Raw genomic sequence first — 16,889 nt, forward strand, 5'->3', positions numbered from 1 at the left:
ATAAGTTACTGTGGATTCATTTATTTTCGTGGGTATCAATTTTCGTGGATTAAGGAAAACTTACATGTTCGTGGATATTTAATTTCGTGGTTTTGCTGAAGTCTGCATACAAGCCTATAGAAAATTTGTTATTCATTGAGCATTTAATTTCGTTGTTCATCTGTACCCACGAAATCAATGAAAATTGGTGACCAACGAATAATAATGAATCCACAGTACCTAATTTCTATTGAGTAAAATATTATCCAGGTGATACTATATTCCAGGGATTGTTTTTCCTACATCAGACATTTGAGAGATTTATATTGTCTAACTAGCAGCCACAGTTCCATCCTCTAATTCTTGTTTGTTAAGTCACTGAATGACTTGCCACTGTTATTTTCTATTTAGTGCCATTAGTAAAAACAGCACCTGAGTTCACCCATGGTTTATAGTGATGAGGGGATATCCGTTATGAGGTTTTGTCTTCCTTAGTCTATTTTTTTCTGTTCCTTGTATACTTTAATGTAGATTGCCTGTTTTGTATTAATTTTTGGGGTGTCTTTTGGCCTATGTATTTTTCTACCCATCAGAAAAGAAGGGGGGTCTATTAAATTCTCTAAACACCTGTGTTAGCAAATTCATAGTTATACACACATCATTTAATTCCTGAGAAATGAATATTCTTTTTGGTCTTGGTAAAAATAAAACTTGGAATTGCTTGTAGTTGATAAAAAAAAAATGGCAATCTGTTGAGAAAAAAATTAAAATTCTAAACAATTTTTTATAAAAACCTGAGTGTCTGGAAGGAGATGCTTAATTTATTGTGGTGATATAATCAAGAAATTATACATTCTGTAAACCCAATCCAGACCCTCATAAGAAGGATCTCTCCAGATCCGGAAATTTTTACCGTTTTCGGTCTGAGTAGTACCTATCAATTGTCGTCTTCCGGGTGGAGGATGGCAGATGCAGCAAAATATCAGAAATTAGCCAGCGAATACGCTAAGGTACGATCCATATTCAATTAATTCTAGAGAGATAAACACACAAGACGATTTATCAAAAATTATACACTGTTATCTCGGTCAATAGTTTCATTTTCATAAACCGTCCGTAAATTGCAACGCCCCCTTTTCACTGACACTGTCACTGTTGCACTTACAGACTGTTAAATGTTTACTAAGGTGAAGGATTTGTTTTTCCTGAATGGGAGTTGGTTGCTGAGAAATTTTAATAATTGTATCAGTGAAAATCATTCTACTGTAAACAAATGCCGTGTAAGGGGCTTGTTCTGTGATCTTCTGTTGTAGGATTCATAGTCATAACAGCATCTTGACCTCTTGTAAAAGGTAGTGAACAATCTGGTAGCCACCCTCAATAAATATCATTGAATTTGATAGCAGACAATCAAGAACTTTGATACAAAAACAACTGAAAATTTTGTGAATAACAACTGATCCTTACTGACATTTACAACTGGTTTTTTTTTGCAAAACCTATAAATGATTGGAACCCATTGTCCAACAGTCAAATACAGTGGAAAGTTTTAAGGCAGTTATGTTACTATACTGGTTGAAACAGTGGGGCACACCAATTTATACTTGATAAGCTTTACTCAGCAATTTTTAGGTAATTTCTAGCATTTGTCTATAGTATTTTTAAAATAACTAGGGATGTCAACTCGGTGAAGATTTACTACTTGAGTACTCGTCTGATTTACCGAGCGATACTCGAGTACTCGCTCAGTAAAACATTTTCAAAATGGAAACACAAAATTATACCCATTTTATGTTTTGTGGGTCGTTAAGTATGTCATGATCATAAAACCCTCAACATTATTTACCTAGAAAAAATAAACCAAGGAATTTTATACCATAATAAATGGCTCATTAATTTATTACATGTACTAATTATGTAAACTGGTAATTATCTAAATCAAGTAATTAATAAGCTATTTGCCAATTCCCGTAATTATTAGGGTCCCGCCAAAGGCGGTCCCCTATAGTGATCAGTCTGTCCGTCCGTCCGTCCGTAACACTTTGTGTCCGCTCCATATCTAGAGAACCATTATGATTTCATACTTTATACTTTACATGTTTATTAACCACCACCAGAGGGCGTGTCATGATGTATGTACAACTTCCTAGGTCAAAGGTCAAGGTCAAAAAACTTTGGTTTCAGTTGACAACCCTGTGTCCTGTGGTGAAGATCGTGTTCGCTCTATATCTTGAGAACCGTTGTGATTTCAAAGTTTATACTTGACATGTATATGAACCAACACCAGAGGGTGTGTCATAATTTATGAACGACTGCCTAGGGCATAGTTCAAGGTCAAAAACTTTGGTTTCAGTTGACAACCCCATGTCCTATGGTAAAGATTGTGTCCGCTCTATATCTTGAGAACCGTTATCATTTCAAAGTTTATACTTGACATGTATATAAACCAACACCAAAGGGTGTGTCATAATTTATGTGCAACTTCCTAGGTCAAAGGTCAAGGTCAAAAACTTTGGTTTCAGTTGACAACCCCATGTCCTATGGTAAAGATCGTGTCCGCTCTATATCTTGAGAACCTTTATCATTTCAAAGTTTATACTTGACATGTTTATAAACCAACACCAAAGGGTGTGTCATAATTTATTTACAACTTCATAGGTCAAAGGTCAAGGTCAAAAACTTTGATTTCAGTTGACAAACCCATGTCCTATGGTAAAGATACAATTTTTTAATGCACATTATTCACAGCGGGGCCCACAGAGATGGCTCCCATCTCAATGATATCTAGTTGACCCTGTAATTAGAGATCACTTTTTGTTGTCTCCCTTTATGAGGGACATTAATTTTTATTTACAATGGAGAGCTAGCAAAAAGAGCAAATTTACCAGTGAGTAATGAGAGTAAGCTAATCTATAAGGTTTTCAAATCTTTTAATTACATTAATTTGCTGTTTAGGTAAATACTTTTGACATCAGAAATTATTTTTCATGAAAAATTAGTTAAACCGCCGATACATCACTTTCAATTCATCATGCTTTGCATTGGCAAAAGCCAATTTTGTCTGGTATGGAACCAGTCTACAATTGACAAAGGGAAGTAATTTGTTTAAAAAGTGTGAAATAACAAAATCAAATCGGTAATTGGCAAATGGACTATTAATATCTAGAAAAATTATTACTCAAACAAAAGTATTTAGCAATCTTAGAAAAACACATTTAATGACCAACAAAAGAGTGATGATTAGAACTTTCTGATGCCTTTGATCATCTTCTGAGGGTCTACACAGGGTGTAACGGTTTCTTCTTATTTAAAAATATTACTTTTTTTTTTCTTTTCTGGAACGAGGTGATTTCTCAACTTGGTTAGTTAACTTACAGTCCTGCTGATTTAAATACGATGAGCTTAAAGTGTAAGACTTGGAAAGGTGCTCCTGTTCATAGCCTACCTATGTTTGGAGGAATTTAAAATGACAGTTAAACGCAAACAAATCGTAGTTTAAATTTTATTTATTTTGATGAATATTTTATTTCTCAGGAGGCACTCTCAATAATAATGTTTTAATGTTTATGTTTAATAAAGCAACAACATTCTAACTTGAAACAGATTAGTCGAGTATCTTTTTGGTAATCCATACTCGGTACCACCGAGCGATACTCGAGTACTTGAGTACTCGTTGACATCCCTAGTATTAACAGACACAAATGACAGTTACAGGTACAGATTGAGTTCAAACCCGAAATTAAGGATTTGTATCACTATACAAATCTTTTCCGAAATGAATACAAAAATATTTTTTTACGGCTATAAAGATTTTCAAAATAATATTCATGATATTCAGTGGCAGTCTGGCAGATCTAGAAATTTTCATAAGTGGGGCCCTCTGGCTGCCGAAGACATGTAAGAGGGGCCTGCTCCTGTCACATTTCAATGATTCCCTTTATAATCAACCCAAATTTTTTTCTCAAAAGGGGACCGGGGCCCTGCACCCTAAATCCGTCTCTGATATTTCAGTCATGGTGTCTATATTCATTGATATTTAAAATTTTGTCATTTACACAAATATTTGCACCGTGAATGATAATTTATCACTGAAAATTGAATTTTTGGGCTATAAATTATAATAATCATCAATGGCTATGAAGTGGCACTAGCTGTCAAAATTCAAGTTCACAAATTTGACTCTTGAAAATTAACAAAAATGAGATGTGGTAATATGATTGCTAGTGAGACAGTTATCCATAAAAGATAAAATGAAATTGATGTAAGCAATTACAGGCAACAGTACAGCCTTCAACAATGAGAAAAATCCATACTGTATAGTCAATTCAAAAAGAAAACTAACAGCCTTTATACATTATATTTATATAATTCATATAAAAAAAAAATGCAAAAAATATTCATCATTTTATATTTATGAATGACATTGCTTCCATCCTCTCCATTTGAACTTTACTTGATATTTGTCTCATTGACAAACATACCACATCTCCTTATTTTTATATGAACCATGTGAATGGAAGACAGGCTCTGTTGGGGACTATACAATCGACTACTGTTTTAATTATCACCTACTGTTTATAATACGTGTACAGTTAATAAAATTAAGAATGGGAATATGTTAAAGAGACAACAACCCGACTAAAGAGCAGATAATGGTTGTTTGTAGGTCTTAGACATCTTAAACTGTCTTGGAGGTAATTTGACATCCAATCAAATGGGCTCACAAATATACCTAGCCTCACTGCATACAGTCTGCCAATTTGTCAAAATATTCATTTGGGATTTCAAGAAAATCTGAATTATACATTAAGTATTTTTATCTTCTATTTCACAAATATTGAAGTAATGCTCACATTACTACACATTTTCTTCATATGAAGAGTAAATGCAATTTTATTTTATTGATATCATATTGGACAGGTACTGAGGTAATGAGATACTGTGAAAGTACTTTTATTCGTGGGGTACCAATTTTCGTGGTTTTCGTGGATGACTTTATCCACGAATTTAAGTGTCCAACGAAATAAAACAACCATTGTCCAAATCAAGACATGGAAAGATCCCCATCGGTACGTTTGACTACTGATATGATCTAGAGAATATATTGAATAACGCCAAATCTGAGAATACTTTAATTCTAAGTAATTTTTAGCAGTCACAGAACTACGACCGCATGCAGGATTATACCCATTTAATCTTTAATAACCTAAACTGTACAACTTTTGATCTTTTTATTCTCATAAAAAATATTTTTGATCGAAGAAAGTCTGATTTCCTGTATTGATATGCTAGGATGATAAAGTGTTCATTTTATATCCTCATAGTTCTCGTACATATATGGAAAATAATAATTTCATGCTGGGCTTGATTTTGATAAGCATTATTTCACAATTCAAGATACGTTTAAAGCATTTGTTTATGTTACTGTTTTCTTTAGGTGACATGTTTATAGCCTAATTGACACCTTTGATAGTCTTTAATCTGTTGATCACTTTATCATGGGTTAATTAGTGTTATCACTACGATTTACACGGTCAATGTTTACTTTGCAATTTCCTTCAATCAAGACTATTTGTAACCTTCGTTTCTAAAGGCTTTAATTTTTAAATTATTTTTTTTTATATTAGAAAACTAAAATCCACGAATTTAAAAACCCACGAACATGTTAGTATTGCTGAAACCACGAAAATTGATACCCACGAATTAAAATACTTTCACAGTACTGGTTTTATTTGAACGGTAGAAAATAAGGCTGTTTTTGCATACCTACATTTTATTAGTGTGGAATAATTCTTAGTTGGTATATTTGATTTCCATTGTGTTTAATTTAATGTCAGATATATGTTTGTGGGCGTGTTATTTGTGTTATAAATGAAGAAAAAGTTTTAATTTGTTGGGTTTCAAATTCAAATTTAACTTTACAGTTGAAGGCACAATTCCCTGTGTTAAAGAAAGCATATATAGATGAACAAACAGCCTGTAGTGAAGTAAAGGTATGAAGGACATTTTTTTTTTTTTTATATATTTTGATTCATAGGAGTACATACGCCTATACATCGATATAAGAAGATGTGGTATGAGTGCCAATGATACATATCTCCATCTAAATCACAATTTGTAAAATTAAACCATTATAGGTCAAAGTAAGGCCTTCAATACAGAGCCTTGGCTCACACTGAACAGCAAGCTATAAAGGGCCCTAAAAATGACTAGTTTCAGGAAAACTAACTATCTAACCTTTAGATATAAAAAACAATAAACGAGAATCACTATTGAACCACATCAACAAACTAGAATCACTGAACATCAGGTCCCTGACTTAAGACAGGTGCAAGCAAATGCAGCAGGTTTAAACGCTTTAATAGAGCTCTACAACCTTTATCCTATATGCAATGTATGCATTTACAATAATGGTATAGGATTTCAAATTCCTGTTCAATAATTAAAAAATTAATATCATGCATTGAAGTATAAACTAAAAAAATGTAATAAAACTAATTTTTATATTTTATATTTTTGTTAATAAAAGTATATAGGCTTGCAACATGAGTCATCTTTCGATTCTGTCTCTGTATGATTTTGAAGAAACTTTTACCTTTATTTTATATCTATAATGTACATGTAGGATCAGCTTAAGGAAAAAGAACAAGCAGTCAGGAAATTTGAACAGGAAATTGACAGTTTGACCTTCAGAAATCAACAGTTATCAAAACGTGTGTTATTGCTACAAGATGAATTAGATGATGCACAGTCACACAAGAAAAAGGGGAAGGTAGGATTTACTGCATTTAATGGTTCACTTTTTATCACAGTTAAAATTTATGGTAAATGTAATGCCTAATAATAAAAGAGTGTTTTACTGTCAAGAACCTCTTTCAATAACTCTTTTGAAGAATCCTGTTGTAGATATTGTCCTTATATACCCACTTAGCCCTAATTTTCTGTCTGTCTGTCTGTCAACACATTTTGTGAATACACAAACTTCAAAAGTATGGGTATGACACTGAAGAAAATTTGTGTGTTTATATAGATATACAACATGGAAATGTTGGATGTTGGCAGTAGATTAAAGAGATTATAAAAAGAACGAAACTGTATGATTTATATAATGTTTCTTGAATTTAAAGGATTCAAAATATTTTTTCAGAACAAACATTCAGATGCAAGCTACACTCCATCCTCAATATCAGCTGGAGTATTCAATGAAGAACTTCAAAGGAAAATTGAAGAAAATGCTAAGCTTAGTCAACAGGTGAGTTGTACATACACTTGTTAGTCTGTTACGTATGAAAATGCATCATACAGACTTTAAAGAGAGGTTGCTTTCAAATGAAATGGGTTAAAGAGGGAATTGTCTGGGTTCTTTATGTATTTTCCCAGTCCTAAATGTAACTTGTATATTTGTAATCTCCTGAAATGTGGTACAGGAATATGAAAACAGGAGGATAAAAAAATGAAATTATAACGATTATATGAATTTGTTAGAAGTCTTAATTACTATACACTTTGAAAATTGGGCTGCAAATGGAGGTGAGGGGGATTTAGCAATCACATGTCTTTGTTAGTCTATGTTAAATTGTTTTACAACTTGTTTATACTTCAGAGAGTCTGTGTGATCACCTTTAGATGTCTTATTTTTGGGGATTGCCTTTTTGACTTTTACACCTCATCACTTTCCTTATATATTTATCGGATTTAAACTCCGTGTGGTGAACCGACGCCTGTGTGAATCATTTCGATAGAGTCTCTGAAGTGGATACCTTGGTATGCAGGGTTGTCAAATTATGCAAATACATGCAACATTTAAAATATACTCAAAATTGACAACAACACTTCAAATGGTCTGCAATTTTATTTGCGAAACATGTAAACCATAGCAAATAAAATTGCAGACCATTTGAAGTGTTGTTGTCAATTTTGAGTATATTTATCGTAGTTGTAATTAACTAAACTGTATTTTTCACGGTAGACAATAATAGTTCTTTGTAATAGGGGCTTAAAGATTGACTATCTTTTAATATAATTTATGAGTAATTATGATTATCATAAACTTATATATATTGTCATATTTTACTAGGTAGAGAATTATTTTACCAAGTATAAATGGTATTATGGGACATATAGAAGGTAATATATTTTACTAAATTTGTATGTAACAGAACAAATAGATGTTCTTATATTTTATTAGGTAGATGAAAGTACTCGTATGTATCAGGGAAGGATAGAAGAACTTGAGGCTAAAGTGAAGGAATATGAAGACAAATTTAATCAACATCAGGAGGTAAATGATGTGAATAAAGAGAAGAATAAAGTATTGATAGACAGACTGCAGGAGGAGAAAGCCATGATTGAGGTTAGTCATTACAGTGGATCTAATTGTATTTGAGGGGGTACAAATTGGCAATATTTTTAGAAAGATGAAAACAAGGATATTAAATACATGTACATGTACCAAACAAAATTAAATTCATGACTGACAGGGTTTCCCCTGGGTCAATAATTTTTTTTCGCCACCTCTTTCGCCAAAACAATTTATTTTTCGCCACTTTATTATTTTTTTTCGCCAATTAACATAAATATATTTTTCGTTTTAAATTTACCTTTTTTTCTAAGAACCCCCCCTCTCCCTTAAATAAAATGAATTTGTCCCATTGTGTTTATGATTATTCTCTCAAACTTATTTTAGAGTCTACATTGTAATGAATGAACACTAAACTTTTACTATAAAAACAACAGAATTTTTGTTTAACTTAAAAGGGGAAAAAAATCATTGTATTTTAAAAAAACTTTTCTAAATGAGTAGGATTATACTTTAATTATAAAGAAGATATAAGTCTTGGAATATAACAAAATTCATGGACATGTTTTTATCATTTTATCATTTAATACCAGTCTAGTTCGTAGGGAAAGTTCCTTTAAAAGAAAATTACTGATGTGCCCTTTGTACTAAGAAGTGGTTTTAAAACAAAACAAAAGCTTTTATCACATGAAATTGATCCCTCGTTTCATGTGTTGTCATTACATTGAAGGGTTACTCCCATTCGAGGGATTGTTCCCAACCTTTTGGATATATTTCTTCATAACGTTAGTTTTCTTTTCTTGACTATCGTAAATGAAAAAGTTGAGACTTAAAACTATGCCTGAAACAAGTGTGTCACTCAAACGACTTTAAAGTAGTCCCCCTAATCAAATATCTATATCAAAAAGTCAAAGGATAATTAAAGTTTTAAATCAGAGATTTTTCTTGCTTTTGAATATTTTTCGTCACAACAACAGCTTTCTTTTCTAAACTATCTTTAAAAGGAGAGGAGACTTCAAAAGTTTGCTTCAAACACGTGCGTCGCAAAGTGGTAAATAAATCCATTATGTGATATTTAGCAGAAGCCATTTAACCACCATATCATTTTGTCAAACAATTCAATCAACACCTTTATTAATTAGTCCTTTGTTGTCGATGGCTATAAATGCAATCAGCTGATTATTGATTTTCTATCCAAATCTTAATGAGGTCAAGGTGAATTCCGAGTATTGTCTGATCAGGTAAAGTCTGAGAAAATAAAAAAAAAGTAAATAAACAAGATGGAGGAAAATAAATCGTTATATATATTTCTTTCGCCAAATTCTTTCGCAAATGACACATTTTTATCGCCACAATTATTATTTTTTCGCAAATTGCGAAAATGGCGACCGCCAGCGGAAACCCTGATGACTGACGACCCCAAACACTTTCACATAAAAAGTAAGGCATACAAAACTGAGCATAACCCAAAACTTATTACTGACCATGAAATGTATATTTTTCATTGATTAGTTTTGTCAAATTCTGACCAAGAAAAATCCTTGAACCAATGAAAATGTTAAGTTCTTGAACAGTATACCATAGACCTGGTGAATTTTGTCAAAAAAGTTGTAAATTGTCTACCTACTTACCTAGTTCTTTTTATGCCCGGAGTAAAAAAAGTTGTAAAATGTCTCATACAACAGCTTTATACATTATTCAAAGTCTGTTCAATTTTTATTGATACAATACACATAACACACAAAGTAGCATAAAGAGTTAAGAACATATAAATCAGTCATAGTAGTGGAGATTCAATTTTTTACAGTCTTAAAATCATATTTAACTTATCTATTAGTTATGTTTTTTACTTGCAGGTTAAATTACAGACATTTGAAACAGATACGAAAAAGTACAGATCTAGAGCAGATAAAGCGTAAGTTTCATTTTACCTAAATGGGAAATCAGCAAAATTCATTAGTCTAATATACATTGACTGAACAGGATTGTTAAAATTTTAAAATCTAGCTTTATCATTTTATTTGGCATTCACCTATTACATGCATACAACATACAGACTAAATAATAATTTGGTTTGATACAAAATAGATAACCAAATTATCTCCCTTTTTATTTGAAATTGATTAACAGATCTTGAAATTTATTTATATATACTGATAGTTTGTTGTACTCATTGAATTTAAATTTCACAATTTTTAGAGCAAAAACAGTTCTGGAGGTTATTTACTCACCCTTTTCATATTTGGTTATGACTTAACGCAAGATTCAATCTACGCTAGGGAACATTTTTGTAATTATCTTAATTTTGAAATAAATGAGTATAAACTCTTCAAGAAAATTTCTCACTGTTATTTTGGAAAGAATTAAAGTCATTTGATTGATATCATGTTTTTATGATTACAGAGAAGAAAGTTTGTCAGATGTTCAGTGTCAGCTACAGAAACAGTTAGATACTGCCAACAAAATAATATCAGATAAACTTCCTTTTATAGATACAAGTATGTACACATAGAGAATCTACAGTGCTGCCTTTATTAACTGGAAAATTGTTTAAATCATCTAAATTGATTATGAAATGAGCAGTTTCAATATACTGAATGTCAATAATAGTATAAACATGTATGCTGGCAATATTTTAATCCTGGCAGACAAAAATAGTATCAGTGCAAAAGAAGCAAAATATATAAGTGGATAAAAACCCTTTTAAAGTACAAATGTTAAAATGTAACAATGTGCAAAAGAAGGCTTGACTTAATTTACAAGACAACTATTCCTAATTTTTTTCCCCAACTTTTTTAATTACTGTAAACCAACTTATTTTCGCGACTTTTGAGAGAAAAAAAATAACGCGAATATAAATTGTCACGAATATGTAAAACTCGGATCATGTCTTATTAAATTTCACCAAGTAAATAAGAAAATTGCGAAATTAAAAAGCCACGAAGTAATTTAAAAAGAGTAAAACGCGAAATAAAGTATCCGCGAAAAATAGTTGTTTTACAGTATATATTCTTGTTATATTTTACAGAAAACAGAGATTTGAATGGTTTAAATTTACCCACCCATGATAGAAAGCACCAACTACGAGCCAGAGAATTAGTCAGTCAGACAGCTAACCATCTGACAGATATGGTCCAAGCATTGTCTAACTTCTTTACATACTCAGAACAGAGATCTAAGATTTACCCAGCAGAATGTATTAGCGAACCAATGAGTCCCGTTAATATTCAGGTATGGACCAAAAAATGTTGTTACCATTCTAAAGCTAGAAATAAACTGTTTTTACATAAAGAAATCATCAAAAATTACAAAAGTGTTTATCAATTGAATATTTAAAGGTATAGTTGTAAAAATAAACATGTTCAAAATTTATATGAAGATAATATTATAACATTTAATTATTAAATATTCTTAAAAGATTTTCATATTTGGGCCATAGACTCGCAAATTTTTACATTAAAGACTTTAGTTAACATCCATTACAAGATCAGTTGTTAACTTTTACAACAACAAAATAAAATCTCCTTTCATAAATAGACCACTTTCGAGTTCATCCGTCACCGGCAAAAACTCATCAATTATACGCGCCTTTATGACGTCATTTACCAGATAGAGGGTGTCGCCTGTATCCCTGCACTATTAACGTTCATCAAGCGTCTTAGTGATCGTCATTGTGCAGGATAAACTAGAAATATTAATGGTTGTTCTGTAGGTACATTATGACAATTACCTAATGACAGCAATGCTGATTGTCAATTTTGAGAATTCAATTTGCCGAATAATTCGTACAATATAGAATTATAGTTTTCCAACCACTCGCTCAACATTGGAATGGAAGTGACGACGCCCTTAAACGCACAAATGACGTTCACTAAAACCAGAATTTTTGACGGAAATGCACCGAACTCGAAAGTTGTCTATTGAAAGCTAATATTTTTTTGTCAAGATTTTATTGTACTGTGCATAAATCCAAAATGCTTCTTTTGAACAGAACACCACTGACTCTTATTTGCATGTATATATAAGATATGTTTGCTATTTTTTTTTCAGTATTGTAAATATCTCCATGAAAATGTGCAATATTTACGGCCATTAGAACAGTCTTTTAAAGTTTTCCTGAGTACTCTCAATGAAGACACATTAACAACATTGGTATGTATAGAATTTTCTTTTTTACTCTGGTTTAAATTATAGTTGAAAGTTTAAAACTGATTTTAAGCATGAGGTTGCCCTTGTAGTCACTCTTCCTATTGTAGGATTCAATGAGAACTCATGAATAACTACAGTTCACTTCCTGTTTCTTCTATTAGGATTCCTTGCTATAATTGACATACTTGTAGTGAGTCCAAACCACACTTGTGCAGGTGCACTCGACTCTAATCTTTATTGACTATGATTGTAAGTTCTCGTATTGAAGGTAGGTTGTTTTCTCTGGGCACTCTGACTTCCTCAACCCATAAAACTTAGCTGCCAGGAAATAGCCCAAAAGTGGCATTAAAACACCTACAACCAATCAATCAATGTAATTGACATGTAGGTGTTCACTGCAGTTCAAATTCATTGGCATGAAAAAATATCTGTCATTTTAGGAGAGACAGTTCACAAATTTGTATACAATGTTTGTTATTTGATTAAAAAGAAATATTGGGTATACATGTATATCAATAAGACAGCAATTCAACAAAACAAAGCTACAAGATATGCATCTATAACATTATGTTAGCTAGTTATCATTTAATATCATAAATAGATTTGCTGCCAACACTTCATTTCTTTAATGACAATTAAACATTCAGATAAATTTACTTCCTGGAATCAAATACATTTACAATGTTGAATATTTATGTTTACCTTTCGTTGTAGGAGACAGCAACAGACCTCCAAATATTCTCCAGAAAATTCAATACTTGTATAGAATACTTTAATAAATTATTACCATATCAGTTATTAAGGTAAGAAAACTGCCAAAATTTCTGTCACTTTAAGTGGTCTTTTATTTTCTGCTCTTTTATTGGTTTGTTGTCTCTTTGAAACATTCTCCATTTCTTCTCTCAATTTAATTTAGTCGTACCAAAATATTTTTTTTTTTCAGATGGAAAAGATGTAGACTAAAAGTAATCAGCAATTTGAAATGTTATTTCATATTTAACTTCCCTACATAATAAGAGGCAAATACAAATCTCAAGCTTTAACTGTTTTAGATATTAACTAATAATTAAATCACATTTGTCTGGAAAATGGCCCTATTAAACACTTTTTGGGTAAAGATTGTATGAAATGCAACAAAAACCCTATGGTACTAACTTCATATCAAAATCTTCCAAGGTTTATCACTACCTTTGAGATACACAAAATATAGTGCATTGATCATAACATTCTATACATGTTATACATGCACATTTCGATAAATTTATCAATGAAATATATGCTCTGATATTTAAGTCATAAAATCGTTTAATACTTGTCAAGAAATTTACATAACTATTGCAAAGTGCAGGAATCTAATATCTGTTCTAAAAATATCAATGATGTCGTGGTTAAAGTCATCTTTAAAAATTGGAGTTATCACCCTCTATCCACAATTACACAATATTCATTTTGTTTTTCAGTATTGAAGAAGAATGTGCTGTGTCATCTTGTACATCAACATTAGAAACCAAAAACAGAGACCTTCATAAATCATTTAAACATTTAAATCAAGTCTTCAATAAATTGCAGTCTTATATCAGTCTTCTTGCCTCACAAAGTAAGAATTGTAAGAATTGAGAGTGAATATCATTTCCTTTTTCACTGCAAAAAAGTTAAAATATTGAAAATAATTCTATTTGAAATAAACTATGAAAATATTAGATATATACTGTGGATTCATTAATATTCGTTTGATACAAATTTTTCGTAGATTTTATCTATACAGGGTAACCATGATTTAAATATTCAACGAATTTCAATTTTTTAAAGGAATTTTTGCAGACTTTGCTAAAATTAAATATCCACGAATATACAAGTTTTCCTCAAAACACAAAAATTGGTACCTACGAAAATAAATGAATCCACAATAGCTGTTTCTGAACAGCAATCTCATTCCAGATTTTTTTTTTAACAGTTATCTTGTTGTTTTCCTTAAATAAAACTCACCAACAAGTGAAATATGCTATGCAATGCCAATACTGTGAAAGTACTTTAATTCGTGGGTATCAATTTTCATGGTTTGAGCAATATTCACATGTTCGTGGGTTTTTAAATTCGTGGATTTTAGTTTTCTAAAAAAAATAATAATTGAAAAATTAAAGCCTTTAGAAACGAAGGTTACAAATATTCGAAGGAAATTGCAAAGAAACATTGACCCGTGTAAATCGTAGTGACAACACTAATTAACCCAAGATAAAATGATCAACAGATTAAGGACCATCAAAGGTGTTAATTAGGCCATAAACATGTCACCTAAAGAAATCAGTATCATAAACAAATGCTAAAAACGTATCCTGAAGTGTCAAATAATTCTTTTCAAAATTAAGCCCAGCATGAAATTATTATTTCCCATATGTACGAGAACTATGTGGATATAAAATGAACACTTTATCATACTAGCATATCAATACTGGAAATCTGACTTTCATTGAAAAAAACATTTTTATGAAAATTAAAAGATCAAAAGTTGTACAGTTTAGGATATTAAAGATTAAATGGGTATACATTTTTTGTAACCCTGCATGCAATTGTAGTTCTTTGACTGCTATAAAGGTAATCTCAGATTCAAGATTATTCAATATATTCTCTAGATCATATCCAGTAGTCAAACCTTAATCGGGATCTTTCCATGTCTTGATTTAAACAATGGTTGTTTTATTTCGTTGGACACTTAAATTCCTGGATAAAGTCATCCACGAAAACCATGAAAATTGGTACCCCACGAATTAAAGTACTTTCACGGTATGATAAATTTAGTAATTATTGAATGCATTTATATTGCAATTTTTTGTTAGACAATTGACACAAATGATAGTTTTAATATTGAAATATCAGGAAATGCTACATACAAATAATGCTATCACAATTAAAAATGCAGGTTTTCACATATCTCATCACAATTTTTTAGTCTTCAATAAAAACCTTGCAAATATTTCTGAATTACCACAAAGCCATTCTAACTCTCGTTGACATTGTCAGATATTGTTGTGAGAGAAAAAAATCACAAAATATAATGCCAATTGCCTGAAAACTAAAAATATCATTTAACAAGGAAGTCAATTAGACAATTCTAGTTTAATTTCTTTATATAATTAATGTACTAAATAAATAATTAACCATATGCACAAACAGACACTTGTTTTTCATCTACTTGTATTTAACATTTATTTTCCAGGTTCTAAGTCATGTCCGCATCCAAAAATAAATCATCCCAGATTCTTCACTTTACTTTGTCAAGTATTAAAAGATTTAGACCGTGCTGTGAGAGGTAATATATATTACTTAAAATCTCTTCATCTTTGATACATTCCAAATATTTTCAAATAAACATCAATGAGACATTGAATTTGATGTTTTTATATGCATATCAAATTCAAAAGCATTGTCATTTTATGTCAAACAAATAAAAAAAAGTCCTGGAATTTTTCATTTAACGGAAAATTTAAAAAAAAAATTTGTTTCATTCAAATCTTGCAAAAAAGCTTCATTTTTTTTATTTTAAAGTTAGGAAAATAATTTGCTCAAATTCTATCATTCATTAAAAATATGAACGGTATTTTTCTGTAAGGTCTCACCTGGATGGAATAAAAAAAAAACATCCTTGTTCAGTTGTCTACTATTTAAATACATGTACAAGGTTATGAAAAAAGATAAATAATTCAAAATTCAAAAGAAAGTAATAAGCTGTTTAACTAAAGAGAGACAGAAAATTGAAAAAAGAATATTCAAATCAATCAGTTTAAAATAAACTGACAATACCAAGGCAAAAACTAAAAAACAACTAAAAGACAAACAAAGGTATACCAAACAAACTCAGAAAACTTAAGACCTAGCAACACAAATCTGTCAGTGCTCAGATAGGGTTAGTAGATCCTGCCCCACATCATTGTGACAACTGACCTAAATGTAGTTGTTTTAGTACAGAAATAAAGTATATATTTATATTTGTCATATTTACAGATGTATCCAAGCATTATAATTCTAAAGTATCTCTAGAACACCAGTTACCTACTGCCTCACAGAAACTCAAAACTACAGATGAATGTGTTGTGTCTTCATTAATATCTTTAGTCACATGCACAAGTAAAGTAAGTCATTGTTTTGCAATCTTATGTTTGGGTATAGTGTCTGTTATCAACTTGTTAAAATTCGAAAATCTCTCCTTTCATTGAAGGTAAGGTCAGATTACATCTTCTGTTGTTTACTGTAAATCATATTATTTTCACATCAGATTTTGTACGCAGTTTGGGTCATAAAAGATCCATTTGACCTCTTTCAAAGACAAAGCATTATGCATTGTAATCTATAGTTCCCATAATGTAAATTTCCATGGTAAAATGTCATCTGGAAAGGGGACACATGCGAAAATTTTCAGATGTATGGTAAAAATCTCTGAATTCTTTCCTCTAATGTCAAGCAGTAA

General features: G+C 31.0%; 1 protein-coding gene across 1 annotated transcript in view; it reads left to right on the top strand.

Annotated features, from left to right (window-relative positions):
* Positions 1-867: 867 nt before the first annotated feature.
* The window catches only part of LOC143069686 (protein phosphatase 1 regulatory subunit 21-like), a 49,961-nt gene continuing 33,939 nt past the window's right edge, over positions 868-16,889 (top strand). The window contains exons 1-13 of the mRNA XM_076244447.1: positions 868-989; positions 5,904-5,972; positions 6,605-6,751; positions 7,127-7,231; positions 8,168-8,332; positions 10,135-10,193; positions 10,682-10,776; positions 11,307-11,509; positions 12,329-12,430; positions 13,142-13,230; positions 13,888-14,024; positions 15,642-15,734; positions 16,427-16,554. Of these exons, the coding sequence (XP_076100562.1) occupies positions 942-989; positions 5,904-5,972; positions 6,605-6,751; positions 7,127-7,231; positions 8,168-8,332; positions 10,135-10,193; positions 10,682-10,776; positions 11,307-11,509; positions 12,329-12,430; positions 13,142-13,230; positions 13,888-14,024; positions 15,642-15,734; positions 16,427-16,554 (1,440 nt within the window). The 5' untranslated portion in view covers positions 868-941. The remainder of the gene's footprint in view (positions 990-5,903; positions 5,973-6,604; positions 6,752-7,126; positions 7,232-8,167; positions 8,333-10,134; positions 10,194-10,681; positions 10,777-11,306; positions 11,510-12,328; positions 12,431-13,141; positions 13,231-13,887; positions 14,025-15,641; positions 15,735-16,426; positions 16,555-16,889) is intronic.

The sequence above is a fragment of the Mytilus galloprovincialis genome, chromosome 3 (genome assembly GCF_965363235.1).
Source record: "Mytilus galloprovincialis chromosome 3, xbMytGall1.hap1.1, whole genome shotgun sequence".
Taxonomy (NCBI): domain Eukaryota; kingdom Metazoa; phylum Mollusca; class Bivalvia; order Mytilida; family Mytilidae; genus Mytilus; species Mytilus galloprovincialis.